This window comes from Garra rufa, chromosome 20 (assembly GCF_049309525.1).
Source record: "Garra rufa chromosome 20, GarRuf1.0, whole genome shotgun sequence".
NCBI lineage: Eukaryota > Metazoa > Chordata > Actinopteri > Cypriniformes > Cyprinidae > Garra > Garra rufa.
Window position 1 is genome coordinate 5,428,752 of NC_133380.1, and position 22,637 is coordinate 5,451,388.

At 33.0% G+C, this 22,637-nt stretch overlaps 2 protein-coding genes across 5 annotated transcripts in view; one reads left to right on the top strand and one right to left on the bottom strand.

Moving 5' to 3' along the window:
• megf6b (multiple EGF-like-domains 6b) overlaps window positions 1–10,029 on the top strand; it is a 99,447-nt gene extending 89,418 nt beyond the window's left edge. Inside the window, exons 31-42 of the mRNA XM_073826379.1 lie at window positions 686–814; window positions 1,143–1,271; window positions 2,641–2,769; window positions 2,870–3,001; window positions 4,858–4,986; window positions 5,083–5,184; window positions 5,273–5,401; window positions 6,617–6,745; window positions 6,830–6,958; window positions 7,942–8,070; window positions 8,147–8,275; window positions 9,415–10,029. Coding sequence (XP_073682480.1) covers window positions 686–814; window positions 1,143–1,271; window positions 2,641–2,769; window positions 2,870–3,001; window positions 4,858–4,986; window positions 5,083–5,184; window positions 5,273–5,401; window positions 6,617–6,745; window positions 6,830–6,958; window positions 7,942–8,070; window positions 8,147–8,275; window positions 9,415–9,479 — 1,460 coding nt within the window. The 3' untranslated portion in view covers window positions 9,480–10,029. The remainder of the gene's footprint in view (window positions 1–685; window positions 815–1,142; window positions 1,272–2,640; window positions 2,770–2,869; window positions 3,002–4,857; window positions 4,987–5,082; window positions 5,185–5,272; window positions 5,402–6,616; window positions 6,746–6,829; window positions 6,959–7,941; window positions 8,071–8,146; window positions 8,276–9,414) is intronic.
• Window positions 10,030–13,970: 3,941 nt separating this feature from the next.
• The window catches only part of kcnab2a (potassium voltage-gated channel subfamily A regulatory beta subunit 2a), a 142,557-nt gene continuing 133,890 nt past the window's right edge, over window positions 13,971–22,637 (bottom strand). For all 4 annotated transcript variants that reach the window (XM_073825595.1, XM_073825594.1, XM_073825593.1 and 1 more), the window contains one exon: window positions 13,971–18,278. In XM_073825595.1, the coding sequence (XP_073681696.1) occupies window positions 18,189–18,278 (90 nt within the window). In that variant the 3' untranslated portion in view covers window positions 13,971–18,188. The remainder of the gene's footprint in view (window positions 18,279–22,637) is intronic.

A 22,637-nucleotide genomic window follows, 5' to 3' on the forward strand; every position in this document is an offset into this window, starting at 1 on the left:
TTGTTTTTTTTTATAAATTGTCCAAAAAACACTGTTAAGTGTTTCTTTTATAGCACTTCCTTTATTTGTGTCAATAAATTTCAATTACAAAGCATATTTTTAAAAAGTCCTACACTGAGCCAAAAATCTCCACTTCAGTAACACTTACACACACCAAACTTTACATTTGTATTTCTGTCTATATCCTGAAGATTTTAATTAACAGAGGGATTTGTTCATATATAATTTGCTTGATTTTATACAACCAAAAATGGTAAAAAAAAAGATAAAGTGTTTCCTGTCTGTTTTTTCTGAATTATGATGAAATGAGATGGCCAAAATTCCCTCTGTAAAACCTCTCTAAAGACTCTAATATGTCCAAAAAAATGTAAACGAGAATTTTGAAACTGACTTTATCCAGTGTTTAGATTTTTGTACTAGAAATGTATGCAAATTACCGCATATTTCATTAAATGCCTCCTTTTCATATTTAAACATTTTAGAAAACTTGTAATTCAAAAACTGTTTGCAATGATCAAAGTAATCAATCAACTGGGTAAGTAAGGTCATAAATATTAGTTAATTTTTTTTACCCTATTCACCTGCATTGTATCGCCTTAGCAAATTAAATATTGCATATAATATAAATTAAATTGAATTACATGTTGCGTTTTTTTATTTTTATTACTTATTTGTGTGTTGTCAGAATGTGCAGCGGGCCACTTCGGGTCAGACTGTCAGGACAGATGTGAGTGTCTGAATGGTGCTCAGTGTGACAGACAGACGGGTCAGTGTGTTTGTCAGCCCGGGTGGACGGGACAGCGCTGTGAGAACGGTAAGATCATCTCAACTTCCTGTCCCAATAGGACATGCATCAACACTGGAAATAAACTGAGCTTGTCAATATAGATACAGAAGATTTGTCTCCTCCTAGTGCTCAGTTATGAATGTGTTCTGATAAATAATAGAATGATTTTAGTAAATTTAGTAGACTTTTAGAAAAATACAGTCATATTCACATTGAGAGAATGACTGAACATGCCTATCAAATCAGTCTGTTTGTGTTTTGTCTGTACTTATGAGGGGCCCAAATGTCTCTATAATGACTCAAAAATGATGATTAGGTCAGTATAACATCGGCTGTGTATGTGTTTGTGTGTCAGCGTGTGTATCAGGGCGGTTTGGAGTGGGCTGTGAAGGCCGGTGTGAGTGTGATCACGGAGCCTCCTGTCATCATGTGAGCGGACACTGCTTCTGTCCTGCAGGATGGAGAGGAAGACGCTGTGAGAAAGGTTAGTTTATCACCTGTGTGATGTAGGGTTGGGTCGATAGACGATGCCATCGTCCATCGCTGATGGCCGATAGACATCACGATGCTGAGCCGGCATCGCGGTCCTCCACCCCACCCCTGCCCCGCCGCAGCAGCAACCCGCTCACCAAAAACACACTGAATCACACTATATAGCCAGATGAAATGCATGCTTCCAATTTCCGCATCTTGACTTGAAGTAATATATAAGTAATTATTTTATATTTGATAATTATTTTTTGTTTTATGTGATAAGCAAAATTATTTATTTAATTTAGATAGATATAATGTCAAATAATTATTAAATTTAAATTTATATATATATATTTATATATATATAACTATCCTATTTAACTATCCTATAGCCTACATCTTGCTGTCTGCAAAAGACAGCAAGAACTTAAACGTACCATATAAGCGGCCGTTCACATGTCGCACCTAAAATGCGTGGAAAACGCTAGGTGCGCCACTTTCTCCAACTTTCCAAAGTGCTCTGCAGCTTGCGCTTCCATGGCGTCTGCTGTTGCTAAGCAACCATGACCTGCGCTCTCCATGAAGACGCGGAAGTTTCAGCAAAGGATAAATGGATTTCCAAAACAAAAAATCGCTTGCAGTAGCTCTGCTACTAAAAACTGTTATCCCTGTAACAGCTATGACCGGCTGTTCCTCCATCTTGGCTAAGCTTTTAATGTTTTTTGTGAAAGGAAGAAGCTGATTAGTTGGTTCTTGTCACATGACCCGCGGTGCGCTCACGACATTCTGAAAAGTTGAGATGTTTTTATCTCGATGCGGCACGGACACGCCTGGAAAAAACGAGTGCATCGCGACTACGTCGCTACCATTATGAGCGCGCATACCGTGCGTCTACATTTGAAATAACGAAACTTGAGCGTGCAAAAGATGCTACCTGTGAACGGCCCCTAATGGAATAATCTCCCAATCAAACTCCGCTTCCCAAAAGTTATAAACTGCCTCCGGAACCCAGTTAAGGTGATGCAGTGAAGTCTTTTTTCGCTCAGCCAAGTCTTCTCTGTTGCTGTGTGGAGCAGCCTGTGTCAGTCACCTCTTTTACCCCCACCCCCCGACTCCTGAATGTCACTCACTCACTCACTCACTCATGCGGGCATGCACTGCGGTCTCATAAGGAAACGCAGCTTTTTGATATAAAGTTTTTCTTGTTCCCGAATACAAATATTTTTTAAAGTATTTGTTCGAAATAAGTATTTGTAAAAAACGCTATTTGTGCCTTTCCGAATACCGTATTCGGGTCGGCTCCACCCCTTATATATATATATATATATATTCATTAATTTTTTTAATAATTAATTATTACACTTGTGTGTGTATGTCAGCATGTCTCCCAGGCTCATATGGTCAGGACTGTGTCCAGCGCTGTTCTTGCCCGTCGGGCACATCATGCCATCATGTGACGGGACACTGTGGCTGCCCTCCCGGATACACAGGAAACGGCTGTGAGCAGAGTGAGTGTCTGCAGCTTTACTCTTACTGCAAGACATGCCAAATTACTGCAGAATTTTTTTTTATTTTTTTTTAAGAAATAATAGCTGTCTGTCTCAACAGCCTGTCTGCCTGGCACCTTCGGCATCAACTGTAATCAGGTGTGTCAGTGTTCAGAGAGAAACCAGCTGTGCCACCCGGTGTCTGGAGAGTGTTACTGTGCGCCTGGATTCACAGGACCTAAGTGTGAACAGAGTGAGTGATGCATTTACAGTAACTGCTGGACTGATATCGGCACTGTGAGAATGTTTTGGGTTTGTTACTATACTGTGGTTTAGATCAGGGGAGTTCGTAAGAGAATTGCAATTTTAATTTGTAAAAATTTTTTTTATATAGATTTTGTTTAATGCTTTAGTTTGACTGTTTTTAGTGCATATTTTAAAATACTAACAAACTTAAAATCTAATTAAAATGTAATATAAATGTAAAAACAAAAACTGATACAAAAAATTAAATCATTAAAAAAGCTAAATTAAAAGTAATTGATAAAAAAATAAAAAACAAAGTAAAGTGCTGAATAAAAATTCATAAAATTGTAAAAATACCAAATTAAATTTAAGGGGACAATAACAGACAAAACAAAAATACTAAAATTTAATTAAAACTTAAAAATGTAAAAGTAAATACAAAAAAAAAACAACGAAACAATTAAAAAAAAATTATCATAAAAAAGCTATAATAATACCAAAATTCATAAAATCATAAAAAAAAATGTACAATAAAATGTAAGGTAAAAAAACTTAAAATCGGAAAAAAAAAAACTTATGAAAAATTTAAAATTAAGTACATTTAAAATAAGAAAACACAAAAAATAAAGTAATAAAAAAATCTAAATTAAATTATCTTAAAAATCTAAATGAATGAAATACATTAAAAATAAAAAACGCCTGAAACACACACACTTTAAATATATTATAATATAATTAAATATTAATTAATTTTAATTTTTAAAACAAAGTAAAACGCAAAATAAAAATGAACCGTTAAACTCTTAAAACTCAAAATTCATAACATCATAACAATATAAAATGTAAGGTAAATAAATAAAACTTAAAATCTAATTAAGTCTTAATAAAAATGTAAAACTAAATAAACCTTAAACACCAAAAAATTAAATTTATTTATATATATATATAAAAACAAAATAAAAACAAAGTCAAATGCAAAATAAAAATCGTTAAACTCTTGCAATTCATAAAATTCTAATATAAAATCATAAAAAACTGAAACTAAAAAAAAACATAAATAAAACAAAATACAAAAGCTAAATTAAAACTAAATTAGAAAAAATGTAAAATGAAGTACATCTTAAAATACAAACTAAACTTCCCAAAATGTATAAAATCATAAATATGTAAAATTAAATTTTTTATTTTTATCATTTTAAAGGCCTGTGGCTTATAGGCACGAATCACAGCCGTGCCTATATTCAGCTATATCTCACATCTACTCGTGTGATATTGCTCATATGTGACCCTGGACCACAAAACCAGTCATAAGGTTAAATTTTACAAAACTGAGATATATACATCATATGAAAGCTCATTAAATAAGCTTTCTATTGATGTATGGTTTGTTAGGATAGGACAATATTTGGCCAAGATACATCTATTTGAAAATCTGAAATCTGAGGGTGCAAAAAAATCAAACTACTGAGAAAATCACCTTTAAAGTTGTCCAAATTAAGTTCTTAACAATGCATATTACTAATCAAAAATTACATTTTGATATAATTATAGTAGGAATTTTACAAAAAATCTTCATGGAACATGATCTTTACTTAATTTCCTAATGATTTTTGGCATAAAATAAAAATCAATAATTTTGACCCATACCATGTATTTTTGGCTATTGCTACAAATATACCCCAGCGACTTAAGACTGGTTTTGTGGTCCAGGGTCACATATAATAGGGACACTGGGCTAATTATAAAGCTCTAAACTCAGAACATGCTCAGTAATGTGTGTGTGTGTGTGTATATATGCATATAGATGCATGTTTATTGTTGTTTTGGATATTTTTCTCATTCATGTGTGTGTTTGTTTTGTAGCGTGTGCTGAAGGTTTCTACGGTCCCGGCTGTGAGCGTCGCTGTGAGTGTTTGAACGGGGGAGTTTGTCTTTCGGTCTCTGGCGCTTGTGAATGTCCGGCCGGATTCATCGGAGCCCGCTGTCATCTCAGTGAGTCCCACACAGCAAACACTCAAAACACAGCTTCTATCTGTCAGACTGCAGTTTCAACAACACTCTTCTCCTTCCGTTTGCTCTGATGTTCAGCGTGTCCGGCGGGACGCTACGGGCCGGACTGTAGTCGTGTGGCCTTCTGTGGAAAGGGGGCGAGGAATGATCCGGTCACAGGCGTGTGTGTGGGAGATGAAGGTGAGCTGCTGTTTGCTGAGGTTGGATGTGTGTGTTTCTCTCATGTCTGATAATGTGTGTGTGTGTGTGTGTGTGTGTGTGTGTGCAGTCTGTCCCGTGGGTCGTTTCGGATCGGGCTGCTCTCAGCGCTGTGACTGCAGTGACAGAGGTCTGTGTGACGCCGTCTCTGGAAACTGTTCATGTGCTCTCGGCTGGACTGGGTCACACTGTGACAAAGGTGACATTTATATACCGCATGTGTACATTACTATCAATAGAGAACATAATGGTACTGTTACTCCACCTTTAATAGTCATTTATTAGATTTGTAAAATACATCATCCATGTTTCACCAAGATCCATCTTTACTGAAGACAGACAGATAGACATGTTTTTTTTCTATTTTACTTATGTGTTTATTGATATACTAAATATAAATTCTACTTTTTCTTTCTAAACACTAGTTAGATATGTACACACACACACACACACACACACACACACACACACACACACACACACACACACACACACACACACACACACACACACACAAATATTGATTCAATTAAGCTGAAAAATATAAATATTAGTTATATGTTGATGTATATAAAATACATGTACTTATATAAAATATATATATACACAATATAAAAACAATACATATTATATAATGCAATTTATTAATGTTATTAAAATACAAACATTAAATATATGCTAGTTTTAATACAGTGCTAGATATATATATAGTACATATTACATTAAATTACAAAAAATATTGTAGATATTTAATATTATTTAAACTCAAAACTATATATAACTATTTGACTGCATATTATTATTTTTAACATGTTACATTATACATATTATATAAAAAAATATATTTTTAGGGAAGATGACTAAAATGTAAAATATAGCATGCAGCCAAAGTTACATATATTTCAATGCATATATTAAATTAAGTATAATAAATACAAATAATAATAATAATGTTTTTAGGGAAAATTACTGAACTATATATAACTATTTGACTGCCTTTAAAAAAAAACATTTTATAACATGTTAACAACTTTGACTGCATACTATATTTTACATTTTAATGCATATATTAAATTATATATATTAAATATAATCTAGGTTAATCTCACTGTAATCTTGGAATTAATCTAGATTAAAATGGCTAATTTGAATTCTGCCGAAGGCATTCAGAATATGTGCGCTACCCAAATAATGACTAAAAGTAAGTCTTCGAGAACGGGTTTCTCAAGCCAGGTGGCGCATTAGATCAGGCGCTCATCTCCTGTTTCCAAAATGCATCACAAACTGCTTGACAATTGCATTTACAACATTTGATGTGGTAATTTCACAGTAGGCATACACACAGGTTCGAAGACTTGTTCTGTTCAAATCTGTTGTTTCAGCATCTGTAATCTGTGTGTATTTGTGTTGTCAGAGTGTCCTGAGGGTCGTTTTGGTCCTGACTGTGTTCTTCAGTGTTTGTGTGAGAATAACAGCACATGTGACCGAGTGACAGGAAGCTGCCGCTGTGAGCCGGGATATTACGGTCATCTCTGTCAACATGGTAACATCCCTATACAGCTTTGTACAGCCATATACAACACAGACTGAGTGTTTGCTGTGTGATGACAGCCTGTGTGTGTTTCAGCGTGTCCCGCCGGTCTGTTCGGCTCTGGCTGCCTGCAGCACTGTGACTGTGTGAACGGGGCTTCATGTCACCCCACAACCGGACAGTGTGTCTGTCCCGCTGGATCTCACGGCCCTCGCTGTGAGAGAGGTTAGACATTCATCACATACTTCAGTCCACACACAGCAAGGGAATCCTCTAGTAGTCAAACTGCCGTATAGTTTCAGATGTCAATCATTTGGCTCTTCAGGTAGATTTTAGCCTAAATCACTCAATCAAGCAAGTAACAATTTTCAAACACTAAATCGATTCTTGATTGTTTACAACATATTTTGTTAAGAAATGGTGTTTATTTAATGGGAACATTTTACGCCTTTACACATTATCAGACGTATGTTTTATACAGTTCAATCTTCTAGTTATTATTAACTAAAACTTAAACTAACAAATCATCATTAAAATAAACATTTTCATGACTTGAGATAAAATAAAATAGATTAAAATCAAATAAAAAAAGTAACATTAAAACCATAATAACAAATAATATAAATATTTATAAAAACATTTTTATTATTTATATTTAATTATTTTGACTTTAATAATTATTTATATTTTACACATAATTATATGATTAGTCATTGACATGACTTATTTTTTATATTGTTTATATATGTATGTGCACACTTATGTAATTACAGTAACATTATTTTAATTTATTTTTATATACCTTTTTTATATAATTGATATATAATTAATAATTTATATTTTCATTTATATATATTTATATTTTAGTCCACACACACATAGTTACATAAGTAGTCATTATCATGAATTATTTTAATTTATAATTAATTTTTATTATTAATAATTACTTATATTAACTTATTTTAACATTTTAATTTCAGCTAGCCAAGGAAACATTTCTCATTTTGGTTTAGTTTATGTACTAAAAAAAAACTGCAATTTTTTATATATATATATATATATATATATATATATATATACACACACACACAAACAAATAATAAAACAATAAAAATGGTTAAAAATAAAATGCATACTAAAAACATTACTTACATATGTAATGGTTAAAAAAAAAATTCAAAATCAATAAAGCTAGACTTCTTCCTCAGAATGTGATCAGGGCTCATTTGGTCCTCACTGCTCTCAGTCATGTGACTGTGCGGAGGACACACCATGTGACCCGGTGAGCGGCAGGTGTATCTGCTCGTCAGGAAAGACGGGCGTCCGGTGTGACAGCGGTGAGTCCAGTGACAGCAGCACATGTTGATGATTATATATGAATATGTTGATTTGTAAAGTGTTTTGTTGAGACAGACTGCAGTGTGACGCGGTACGGACCCGACTGTGCACTCACCTGTGAATGTGAGAACGGAGCTCAGTGCCACAGCAGGAACGGACGCTGCTCCTGTCTGACCGGATGGATTGGCCTCACGTGCTCACAACGTAAACCTGCTTCATTTTGTACAGTAGAATGTGTCATTTACTTACAACTCGAATTTAAATATATTTATTGCATATGATTCTGAATCAAGGATGACCAGTTAGTGTAAGTAGATAAGCAGATAATTGTCTGATTACTCAAAATTTATGAACATCAAATCATTATATATAGTATTAAATAACATTTTAAATTATTTATCTATTTTTACATTTTGGTGTCATTTTTTTTTTTTTAAGTCTATGGGTTCTTTTTATATTTAGTTTACATTTTTGTTATTTTTCATTTTTAAGTAGTCTGTATAGTTAAATTGTTTTATTTTTCATATTGTGTTTATTTTTTCCAATAATTTTGTTTTCATTTGTATTAGCTTTTTTAGTTTTTAGTAATTTTGCCTTTTTCATGTTTTTTTAAAAAAGTAGATATTTTTATATTTTGTTTAGTTTTTCATTTTAGTAACTTATTTTTATAGTCTATATATTTAATTTTAGATTTTGTCTCAATTATTGTTTTTTTTTGTTTGGTTTCTTTACATTTTCATTTAAGTCTATAGTTTTTGTTTGTTTACTTTTTTTGTTGTAACTCATTTTTATAAAGTATATATAGTTTTTATTTTTATTCTTTGTTTACATTTTAGTTTTAGTTTTTTTTTCCCCATTTCTAAATTAATTTACGTTTTAGTTTAAATAAGAACATTTCTGTGACATCTGGCTAAAATAAGTTCAGGTTCATTGTTTGTTTTTTTTAGTAACTTTTTATGGTTCTAGATTTAAGTTACAGTTTTATTTAACAACTGCATTAGTTTAATATAAACTAACGATGAAAACTACTACTTCTGATCTTAACATTGATTGCAACATTTACTAATACTATATTAGTTATTGGTAACACTTTACAGTAAGGTTCATTAGTTAATATTAGTTAACTGCATTACATTTCTACAGCATTTCCTAATACATTATTAAAATCACAAGTTGTTTGTTAACTTTAGTTGCAATGTGAACTACTACTTTTAAAATTAACATTAACAAAGATTAATATTAAAATGCTTTGTTCATGTTATTTAATACATTAATGTTATCAAATGACACCTTATTCTAATACAGTATAATGTGATTTAATTATTCTAATTGTGTTTTTACAGGTGGACCTCCAGAGCTCGACTCCAGAGATCTTGAAGAGAATCGGTCACAGCTCAACACCTCGTAGCGCTAACAAACACAGACACTGAGCTCAATCAATGCACAGTTGTTTAAGAGCTGTTTGCAGGCTCATCCAGAACCACAGGAAGCTCATGCGATCATGTTCAACACACAGATGCACTTTACTCACCCCGACTGCTCCACAGAGCTCATACTTGATCCTTCATCGCTCGTTCAGGGGATTTTCATATTATCTGTGTTAGACTTTGTTTAACTGGACTAAACAGGAGAAAAGTGCCTTTCCATTTCATCACGCTCTTGTTGATGCTGCTGGATCGTAGCTGTTATCAAGACATTTTATAACATAACTGTTTTACCTCTTTGGCAGACTGTAACATCTGTGTGGATGTCGAGATATTAAACTGTACATGAAGTGTTTTTTTGATGTTAGAAATGGTGCTATGATGGCCTTTTATTAAAGTGCCTTTATATGTTAATATTAGAAACTGATGCATTTTCATGCTTTTGTATAAAGTTTGAATTATTTAAGTTTTGTAAAATATACAATTGTAAATGTTTTACAATGTGTGAACCTCTTAAAATAGTTTTTACTTGTGCTGCCTTGGATTTTTTTTTTTAAGCCTAAATGTTTTATGTCTGGGGCCAGATTTGTGAAACAAACATTAAAACCACGTGTCACTGAAGACTGGAGTATGATGCTGAAAATGCAGCTTTGCTTCACAAAAATGAATGACATTTTAACATATTACAATAGTATGATGGCGTTTTAGCGCCACATTAAAAATATCAACGATTACTAGATAAAATTCGAATTATTACAATAAAGATGAAACATTTACCTAGTAAAGTCTAATTACGAGAATGAAGTTGAAATTCGAGAATAAGTCAAAATTATTCTCAAAACATTTCGGCATTAAGACAAAATACTACGAAAGTAAAGTCTATTACAAGGAAAGTCTAACTATTACGAATAAAATCGAACTACTATGAGAGTAAAGTCGAACTATTACGAGTAAAGACGAAATACTACGAGAATAAAGTCGAACTACTATGAGAGTAAAGTCTAACTATTACGAATAAAGTCGAACTACTATGAGAGTAAAGTCCAACTACTATGAGAGTAAGGTCTAACTATTACGAATAAAGTCGAACTACTATGAGTAAAGTCTAACTATTACGAATAAAGTCGAACTACTATGAGAGTAAAGTCTAACTATTACGAGTAAAGTCGAAATACTACGAGAATAAAATCGAACTACTATGAGAGTAAAGTCGAACTATTACGAGTAAAGACGAAATACTACGAGAATAAAGTCGAACTACTATGAGAGTAAAGTCGAACTATTACGAGTAAAGACGAAATACTACGAGAATAAAGTCGAACTATTACGAGTAAAGACGAAATACTACGAGAATAAAGTCGAACTACTATGAGAGTAAAGTCGAACTATTACGAGTAAAGACGAAATACTACGAGAATAAAGTCGAACTACTATGAGAGTAAAGTCTAACTATTACGAGTAAAGACGAAATACTACGAGAATAAAGTCGAACTACTATGAGAGTAAAGTCGAACTATTACGAGTAAAGACGAAATACTACGAGAATAAAGTCGAACTACTATGAGAATAAAGTCGAACTATTACGAGTAAAGACGAAATACTACGAGAATAAAGTCGAACTACTATGAGAGTAAAGTCGAACTATTACGAGTAAAGACGAAATACTACGAGAATAAAGTCGAACTACTATGAGAGTAAAGTCGAACTATTACGAGTAAAGACGAAATACTACGAGAATAAAGTCGAACTACTATGAGAGTAAAGTCTAACTATTACGAGTAAAGACGAAATACTACGAGAATAAAGTCGAACTACTATGAGAGTAAAGTCGAACTATTACGAGTAAAGACGAAATACTACGAGAATAAAGTCGAACTACTATGAGAATAAAGTCGAACTATTACGAGTAAAGACGAAATACTACGAGAATAAAGTCGAACTACTATGAGAGTAAAGTCGAACTATTACGAGTAAAGACGAAATACTACGAGAATAAAGTCGAACTACTATGAGAATAAAGTCGAACTATTACGAGTAAAGACGAAATACTACGAGAATAAAGTCGAACTACTATGAGAGTAAAGTCGAACTATTACGAGTAAAGACGAAATACTACGAGAATAAAGTCGAACTACTATGAGAATAAAGTCGAACTATTACGAGTAAAGACGAAATACTACGAGAATAAAGTCGAACTACTATGAGAGTAAAGTCGAACTATTACGAGTAAAGACGAAATACTACGAGAATAAAGTCGAACTACTATGAGAGTAAAGTCGAACTATTATGAGTAAAGACGAAATACTACGAGAATAAAGTCGAACTACTATGAGAGTAAAGTCGAACTATTACGAGTAAAGTCGAACTACTACAAGAGTAAAGTCTAACTATTATGAGAGTAAAGATGAAATACTACGAGAATAAAGCTTAAATATTACTAGATAAAAGTCGAAATACTTAGATAATAAAGTGAATATTACGAGAATAAGGTCTAAAATTATAATAAAGTCAAAAAGTTTTGAGAATTTAAGTTGTAGAAATTAGAGTATAGCCTAAAATGCGCATACAGATGGATGCAAATGCATTTGCAAAAATGTATTTGAAACATTAAAAGAAGCCACTTCATTTACCTTTAAAGTGCTTTTCATGGGCATAAAATCACTTTTGTAAATGTCTTTTGATGTGGACATCTTAACGTCCTTGACCCATTTCAGCAAAAAGCCACGACACAAATAGGTGTTTTTCATAGTCATCATTTTATAGTTGTCATTTCATAGATACTGGCGCTGTACATGTCTAAATTCAGATTCAAGCACAATGCAGTCAGCAAATGCCTTTCGATGAAAATAAACGAACCAAAGGCTGGAGTGATCAGGACCATGAATACTCTTATGTATATATATGTACAAAGGTCAAACTATATACAGATACATCTGACTCGACATACAGTATTTCTCCACGAAGCGTGGAAATGTAGCTTGCCATTGTATACATTTCACAGAATTCTCCAAAATGCATAATCAGTGCAAATAATTGCTCTTTGTAATCTTCATCATCACCATCATCTTCAGGTCAGTACCACCGAAGGGCAACAAAGAATGGTAAAAAAATAAAATCATACTTTTGTCTTTATCTCTGCAAAATATTAAACACCAAAAATAAAGTGTGGAACTTGAAAATAATACTTGGACCCGCATCCCTCACCTCTGACCTGTCAAATATGGACTGATAATTGACTCTTTTCCCTGTTTTTCCAACCATTCCACTCTGAACTTAAAAGGTCGCTAATAAAAATCCTGCCAGTTTTATAAACTACTCGGAGGCATGGAAAATAATCAATGATATTCACACCATTTCAGAAGACCAGAGTCAACATGAGAGCACAAACAGGCTGATCAACTAAAAACACAAACTCAGACATGATGAGTCCAGCTGGGATTCTGGCAGCTCTGCTATGGAAAACACCCAACTAAACTAATAACTGCCTCTATTCACAAATCTACGGCTCACATTAGTGTGTGCACAATCATTTCATTTCCATGTTTCAATGTACTAATACTTAGGGGACAACACAATGAAATAAGGGAATGTTTCAGGTTCAGTATAAAAAAAAAAAAACCTTGACAGTAATGAAGATGTGAGGCAAGAAAATATTAAAATATAGTTTGTCAAGTGTAACCATAACACTTCAGCATTATACTAGCATGATACTAGTGATAAAATGTTCATAAACGCGCATCACATTTAGTAGCATCATTTATTCTCTTTATCTGTAAGCATTTGGTTACCACTTAATTTTTCCTTTTAAGTGATTTATTTATTTTTAATTATTTTTCAAAGGAAAAATCAAGTGGTAACCAAATGATTTCAAATAAACAAAATTCAGCAATTTATTTTATTTTAATGAAAAATCAAGTGGTAACAAATGCTTAGAAATAAAATTAATTAATTTAATTAATTCTTCAGGAAAAATAAAGTGATAAGATGCTTATATAAATAAAATTCATTCATTTATTATAATTATTTCTTCATTTTTTTTAAAAGGGGAAAAAATGGTGCAAATGCTTACAAATTATTAAAAATGATTGATTGATTATTATTTTTAAAGAAAAAATCAAATGGTAATCAAATTATTTAAAATAAATAGAATGTATCTATTATTATTATTTTATAATAAATAAATACAATAAAATAAAATTCAATAATTGAGTTTTTGAAAAACCAAATGCTTAAAAAAAATCAATTAATGAATTTTAATTAATTTAATTAATTAATTTAGTTTAAGGAAAAATCAAATAGTAACCAAATGCTTAGAAAAAAAAATTAACTGATTTAGTTATTTTTGTAATGAATTTGATTTATTTGTAAGCATTTGGTTACCACTTCATTTTTCTTTCTTTTTTCCCAAATCATCAATTTATTTTGCCTTTATTTCTTTGCAAGCATTCAGCTACCATTTAATTTTTCTTCCTTTCTTTCTTTTTTAATCATCGATTATCTTATTTTATTAATTTGTCTTTATTGATTTGTTAACATTTGGCTACCACTTCATTTTTCTTCCTATCTTCCTTTTTTCATTCATTTTTTCAATATTTTTTTTTTTTTTTTAATTTTCCTTTATTCTTTTTTAAAATGATCATTTTATTTTATTAATTTATCTATTTACCTGTAAGCATTTTTTTTTTTTTAAATAATACATTTTTCCCCCATCTTTCTTTTTTTAATGATCAATTATTTTATTTATTTGTCGGCATCTGGATACCGCTTTATTTTTTAATTGTCAATTTTTTTTACATTTTATTTATTTTTATTACTAGGTAAATTTCACAAAGAAATTTCCAGAAAATATTTTGACCCTAAAATCAATTATATTTTATATCAGGACAATTATCTCTGACATTATCTGCATGAAAATTAAGTACATTTTCTGCACAACTTCGCAAAAATGCCACAAACGTTGTAAATTTCACATAATACTCAAAAAACTTCTTTTCACTTATAGCTGCACATTACTGTTAACAAATGATTATCCGTGACATGAACCTAAAACATTCCTTTAAGAGGGAAACTAAAAGACATTAACACTATAAATGTAAATGAATCATCTCCAATTAAGCAAAAGCCTAACGAATAAAGTGCAAATCTTTCAGAGACCGTCAATACACACAGTAGATGCACATGGCTCCTCAGAGAGACACACAAACGCACAGATGAGATGAACGCACACCAAACGTCAACATTCAACTGTTTTAAAGCTGATCCAAGTCATGAGTTGATACACAAAGACCAATTTATCTCCCATAAGCACACAACTCCCGAGATTCTCATCTTAAGAGCAAGCTCATCTTTTCAGAATTGTACAAAAATGACCACGACTTAATCGGATATGAATTGTGCATTAAAAGCGCCGTGAGCGCGTGGATCCCGCTGCATGCTTTCCCAATGAACCTCATGCAATTCCCTTGTGTTTGATCAGGGCCGCTTCGATTAGTCACTAATTGATCAAGGTTTGGCGAGCGACCGCCGTTTTAAAAAAGATCTAAAGGCTGCTTATCATTCATACCGGGTGCACTATGTATACTTGCACTAAGTATGTCTATATGTACTTCTATTCCTAGAGCGCAGAGTGAATATACAGTACAAAGTGAGGAAAGATGCGCAGATACATGCTGCTAAATGAGCCACGGGAGTCTGACAGGGATGTGGGGTAAATCTTTGGCTTCAGCCACACGTATCTTCACCGGAACATGTACGAGAAACGTCCAGTGTCCAGAAATGAGATGAAGAAACAGCGACGCCTGCTTCCTAATGATGTCTTTCACTCACATACACACACACACATATGTGGACATTCTAGCGCAGTCCCTGAGCTGCTGACACAAACAGGTCCTTGCTCCTATTGGGCAGGTGAGATGATGCGTTCAAACAGTCCGCTTTCCTATTGGCTAGGAGCTTCTGCTGTTGGTTTTTGCTATACGTCCAATCGTAGGGTGATCAAGCAGAACTGCGTTTTAACCTGCGTTTTTGTGTTAGCAGCCCATATTTAGAAGCATTAGGCTACCATTTTTTAATTATCAATGACTTTGCCTTATGTGGGGTGAATGTCGTGAAAAAATTCCAGGTAATATTTCACCATAAAATCCATTACATCAATTATGATATTTTACATATTGTTCAAGGTGTTTATTATCAGCATGATAATGAAGAGTGTATGTGTGTGTGTGTGTTAAATGTGCTTATAAAATTGCATTACAGCAATCTACTGTATTTCTTTTTGTTTACATAACATTAAAGTCAATTTAGAGGAAAATGTGCCTAAATATAAAGAAAATGGTCAATGAAAAAAAGTGAAAAGTAATATAATCTTGTAATATATATCTTATATCTTACATTAAATTGTATATTTTTATTCAACTATCCATTTTTTTGCATTATTGTGTGACAATTATTTCCATGGATGAATGGTTTTTTTAATTTAAAAAATAATAATTTAATAATACTCTATATCTTATGTTGTATATTTTTAGGACCATCAATTTTATTATTTTTTTTTTTAAATATTGCATTTAGGACAATTTGTAGGGAAAATGTGCTTAATTATAATTAAAATGGTCACAATGCAAAACAAACAAACAAAAAAACTAAAATAATAAGTTATATAATTGTGTACTGTATATTACATTGTATATTTTTAGGATCATCCAAAAAATCTGCATTATTGTTTGACAATTATTTCTATGAAAGAATGATTATTTATTTGTGGCTTTATTTTTTATTTCTTCCAATTATTTTTTTTTTCCCCTTCACATAAAATATGTAGGAAAAATTATCTTTTTTATCATGAAATGGTCACAAAAAATGTATAAATAAACTGTAATTGTCCTAAATCAAAAATAATTTTATGTACTGTATATCTGTCTATCATTTTTAGTACCGTTAATTTTTTTTCTTCAATTTCGATAATTATTTCCATGAATGAAATATGATTGATTTCTGACTTTTATTTTTTTCTAATAAAATAAATAAAATAAATAAGGTCACTGTAATGCATCATGCCTGGACATTTTTTTCCACACAACAATACTACAATTATGTACTGTATCTTACATTGCATACTTTTAGGGCCATCAATTTTGTATTTTTTGTGATAATTATTTTCATTAATGAAATATTGATTTCTGTCATTTTTCCTTCTAATAAAATCAGCTCACTGCAATGCAAAATGCCAGGACAATCTTCCAGTAGTTGTACTGAAATACTAGCATATAAGTTTTTTTCTTTACATTAAATTAAACGCAATTTGTAGGGGAAATGATCCATATAAAAAAAAAAAAAAAAATGTATAAATAAATTTTAATAGTCCTAAAACAATAAAAATGTACTATATATCTCACACCATCCCATTTCTCTTTTTTTTGCATTATGACAATTATCTCCATGTATGAAATATTTATTTCTGACTTTGTTTCTGCTAATAATAATAATAAAAAAAAACAGGTTACTGTAATGCATCATGCCAGGACATTTTTTTCAGTAGTTGTACTGAAATCCTAGCATGATGTACATTTAACATTACACTTCTATTACAATCTGAGAGGAATAATCATCATGTGTATAAATAAACTGTAATTATCCTAAAATAATAAGTGATATAATTTTGTATATCTTGCATTGTATACAGATGTTGATTTTGGGGTGAAATATGACCAGAATGTGTTCTTGACGTTTTCTAATTTAACAGTAATTGCATTAAATACTTTTGAAGCATGCTTATCCCATTAGATAATTCGATCTACACTTAAACTCTAATAAATCAGCGCGAGCAATTGTAAGATCAGTACACTAAAGGTGTGTGTGTCGGGAGCAGGTTACTGTGGATGGAAGACCTCCGAGGCCCATCTTTAGCAATCACACAGACAGCTGCCCTCCAAAACCACAACATCTGATGGAGCGATCTGACATCAGAAAGTCTCTGGCGGCCCTGTTAGCAAAAAGCAATGACATGTGAGAAGCCAGGGCCGAGTTTTGAGGCTAAACAGCGAGACGACACAATGCCCAGTGCAGAAGGAAGAAAAAGCGGTTGATTTTTGCCCCTTTCCACACTAGAGAGGAGCCGCTCGCAAGCCGCTCTCTCTGATGTTCTCTTAAAGTGCTTATTGGTTTGCCTGCGATGGGGGGCGTGTGCATACGTAACGCAGACGACACAGTGAAGAGTTCTGGGCAGGGACACCTCGACGATGTGAACGGTGTGCGCAAACCCAAATATGGATCACATGAGCGGCTATGGATCACCTATTTCAGCTTGAGCTCCATTTTTGTTATGCATTCAATATAAAAAAAAAAAAGCAGAGAAAAGGAATATTCCCAGCAACCAAGCAAGCATGTTATTTTCAAAGCGTATTTTTTTTCCCATTTTGTTCTTAATTACCCTAATGATCTGGTTTTAAAGACTCCGTCAGCACGTATCTTCAAAAGCATCGCTCTCTATCCTGCATGTCAACCCCTCGGTCAGTGAATGTGTCTTTTTTTGTATGTTTTGTGTGTTTTTCACGTGTTTCTCGCCCTTTTGTGTTCTTAAAGTCTTGCTCTCCAGGGTTTGTGGGTGCTTGCCCGTCTCATGCGGCCGGTACTCATTCAGTAAAAGCTGAAGCGAACGGAGGATCAGGCAAAGGTGGGTCCCGTCCGGTTCCACACTAGGAGCGGTAGTCCTTTTTACTGTAGGGTTTGTTGCCCAGGATGCTGTCCACCTCGTGCACGATGGAGGACGATAACTTTGGAAGAACCTGGGAAAAGAGAAACGAGAAAAGTGTGAGGTCTAACATCAGGAAGGTGCATTCTCATCAGGGCCACTAGGGGGAGTAAATGTTCTCTATATTTGTCATGAAACCAGTCATTTTTACCAAAGTCAGTTCAGTAAAGCTACTGCAGCTAAGTCTGCATTAAAAATGCAACAAAAAAGTAATTATTTTCACTTTTACTAATTTCTATTTGAGGTTTGCAGACATTTTGAGCAATGAATTTGCAAGAATTGTCTTGCATGTGGTTATGTTTCCTGTCCTGGGCTGTAAATGTGCAAAAGTAGAATCAATCAAGCATTCAATAAGAAAAATATTTTTTATTTTTTTTGACAATAAGATTTAAGTTTTTTTTTTTTTTTGAAGAACCAAAGCTCACCAAGCTTGCATTTATTTGATCCAAAGTAGAGCAAAAAACAGTAATATTTTGTATATGTTTTGTAAATATTTGTACTACTTAAAATAATGGTTTTCTATTTGAATATATTTTAAAACATAATTTATTCCTGTGATTTTTAGCTGAATTTTTAGCATTGTTACTCCAATTACATGATCCTTCAGAAATCATTCTAATATTCTGATTTGCTGTTCGAGAAACATTATTTTGTTGAAAACGGCTGAGTAGATTTTTTTCAGTTTTTCTTTTGATGAATAGAAAGTTCAGAAAATTAATCTGAAACAGAAATCTTTTGTAACATTATAAATGACTTTATCATCACTTTTGATCAATTTAAAGCATCCTTGCCAAGTATTAATTTCTATAATTTGCAATAATTTTTCAATTTTAAATCTTGCTCATGGTTTTATTCCATGTACTGGGTTGTAAATATGCAAAAAGTGGAATAAAAATTTAATGAATAAATAAAAATATCTGGACACCTTCCTTACTGTTCATGAACTTGAATAGTTAAGCATTAAAAATGGCTACAAAAGTGGTGACTGTTTACAATTTAAGGGATTTCTATTCAGGGTACCCAGACATTTTGACCAATAAATTTGCAATTTTCAATATCAAATCTTTTTGATGATAAAAATGTATATTGCAAAGTGATTAAGAAGTGTATCTTAAAAAATGGCTTCTACAAAAGTGTAATAAAAAAAATATATATATATTTGCACACTTTTGTTGTTTTTAAATAATTCTGAAAAAAAGGTTTATATTCACTAATGCCTTCAAATGTCCTGAAAACCGTTATATTTACATTATACTTTATTTTTCAATATATACACATTACAATATTTATTTTCCAGGTTATTCATGAGTGTGGAAACCCTGAGTACTTTAGCACTCACATATATAAATCACAACCAACAATTGACCCATTGCTAAGCTCCGCCCACCTGCTTTACATGCATTATAGAACATCTCATAGGAATAGAGATTTCTGTGAACAGCATGATTTGCTGTAAAATGGGCTCATAAAGTGATTAAAATCAAATGGTTTAGTTTTATGAGACTGGAAAGCATGCCATTATATTGTTATACTGCAGTAACATGATTAAAATGGCAGAGAGAGTTTAAATCAGAATGGATGCAAATGATTCTGATAGCCATTAACTATAACATCTGTGCAAGAAATATCTAAATACAGGTACCTTCTGTCACTATTAAATGTTTTAATGTTGGTTTTGGGATCCTTTCTGTGATCATTAGGAGCCAAGCACCGAATGTGCAAAGGCACGTCTTGTATCAGTTAGATTTCTTCTTCCACTCGGGAAGTCTATGGCAGCTAGGGGTGGCACGGTACATAAAAAAAAAAACATCCGAACCGTTCGGTTCGCTTGTCTCGGTTCGGAACGTGTGTGCCTCACACGGTTCAACTCATGCAAAACATCCAAAGACTATATAATACCCTTTAAAGGAACTTTGAAACATCTCAACTTTTCAGAATGCCGCAAGCGCACCGCAGGTCATGTGACATGAACCAACCAATCATTTGTTTAAAAGACGGAGCTTAAAGATTTCCTCTCTTTTTCTTTTAAAAGATACAATTTTTGTAAGAGCTACACTGAAGTTGGCAGTTTGATAAATGCAAGTTAATTCTTCAGTTCAATCTTTATGTGCTAAAAAGGCACTGGAATTCCTGTAGAGATAGCAATACACAGTCTCCTGTTTTTGCCAAATAAATGAAAAGCATCAATGTCTTCTCTCTTGCTGTATCAAAATCTCCCCTAGCTTTCCTCAGAGATGGTCCCAATATTGTGCTTAAAGTCAAGTCCAATTCAGTTTGTGCATGTTTACGTGATATAACAATTTTTTGTAATAATGTATCCTAAATTGTGGATAATTAAGCTACATATCATATGCCAAAGTAAATTTCCGAGGTGTTAAAGACTAAAAAAACAACAACCAAGAACCGTACAGAACCGAAAACCGTGACCTAAAACCGTGATACAAACTGAACCGTGGGTTTTGTGAACCGTGCCACCCCTAATGGCAGCCCATTGAACCGCTTACAGGAAAGTCATGAAATTTGGCACACTCACAGAGGACAGTCTCAACATCAACCCTAGCAAGTTTGGAGTCTCTAACTCAAACTCTCTAGCACCACCACTGGTCCAAGATTTTACTCAATGTTTATGCTAATAACTTTTGAACCATACGGTCTAGAAGGAACATTTTCCCTCTGATTTCTTGGCTTAAAAATGGTAAGGTTCAGTTTTTCTGCTTTTTAATAGTTCGGAAAACTACTTTTTTGACCTAGTCCTAGATGGTTTATCTAATTTGCACAAAAATTGGCTCAAATCATCACCAGACTATGCTGTTAAAAATGTATGGATTTCAAGTTGATTAGTCACACAATTCTTGAATAACGCACAGCACACAAAAATGGATATAAGGCTGTATCTCTTCAATGGTTTGGCTTTTGAGACCAAACTTGCTGTGTGTTATAACAAACATAACTTGAGGCTACCTGCACTGCTTTGGCGCAGCACCAACTAGTGGTCAGGAGATATGGAAAATTTTTGCTTATAACTTCTGAATGGCTTGGCCAAAAGTGGTCTCTTTAGATTCAGAGGAGCATGCTGAGTCGATTGATAACCAATTTTCCCATGTCAGCCATTTTGAATTTTGTCATAAAATGCTATTTTACGAACGCATTGGAGTATCGTTATGAAACTCTTCGACACCGTGCCCTGACAGTACTCAAAAAGTTTGAGGGCGAGGCCACCTTCTGACCAAAAGTTATAAAGAAATTTAATTAAAATTTTCAAACTACTCCTAGAGTGTTGGTCTGATTTTCACCAAATTTGACTCTGATCATCATCGGACAATGCTGACAAAAAGTTATGTATTTTATGAAATATGAAATGGTTTTCATTTAACGCATCCAAAAAAAAAAATAAAAAAAAAAATAAAATAAATAAATAAATAACACTTAGTTCGTAAAACCTACTTTTTCGAACTCATCCTAGATGGTTTGTTTGATTTGCACCAAAATAGGCTCAGGTCATCTTCAGACCATGCTTGCATTTTACAAAATACCAAACTGTTTTCGTTTTAATGCATCAACGAATTTGCTGGAAAGATGCCAAACTGCATCTGCATCAAACTGTATCTCTGCAAAGCTTTGACATATTTACACCAAACCTGCCATTGTCACCTCACATTGATCGCACCACATCAATTTGGTAACAGCGCCACCTATTAGTCAAGAGTGATAAACCATTCAACTATTAATTATGAAATTCCAAAAATGCCAATAACTTTCACCAAACTTGATTTTTCACCAAAATTGAGTCAGGTCATCTTCAGACTGTGCTGACACAAAGTTATGAATTTTGTGTCAACAGACAAAACCAATTTTGTATAGCAATGCAACAAATTTGAGGCATGATGCCAAAAATCAATATGCAAAACTTAGACATATTGACATTAAACTTGGTGCATAATCATCACCTCACACTGAACACACCACATCGATTTAATAACAGCACCACCTATTGGTCAAAAGTGATAACCCATTAAATCATCTTACTAGTGGTTGTTTATGGATTTTTTTACTCATCTGAAATAAAAACATCTTAAAAATGGCTTCAAATACTCATTGCTTCAGTTGCTCTGATGCTTGCTGCCTTGCTTGCCTAGTGTTTGGCCCCTTAATTGCTGCTTGCAGCTATATTTTTATTCACTTTTAGTTAAAAAGAACTTCTAATGTCTAATAATAGAGCGCTGCCAGGTGTGAAAACACCACAAACCTGTTGGCGACTGAGCTCATTTTCTGCAACAATTCAAAGGGCAATGGAAAAACTGTAGCAGTCCATATGGCTGCAAGCCTAGGATTGGTCAGTAATGGTTTTAAGGTGGAGCTTTGCATTTGATTGACACTTTCCACATCCACATTT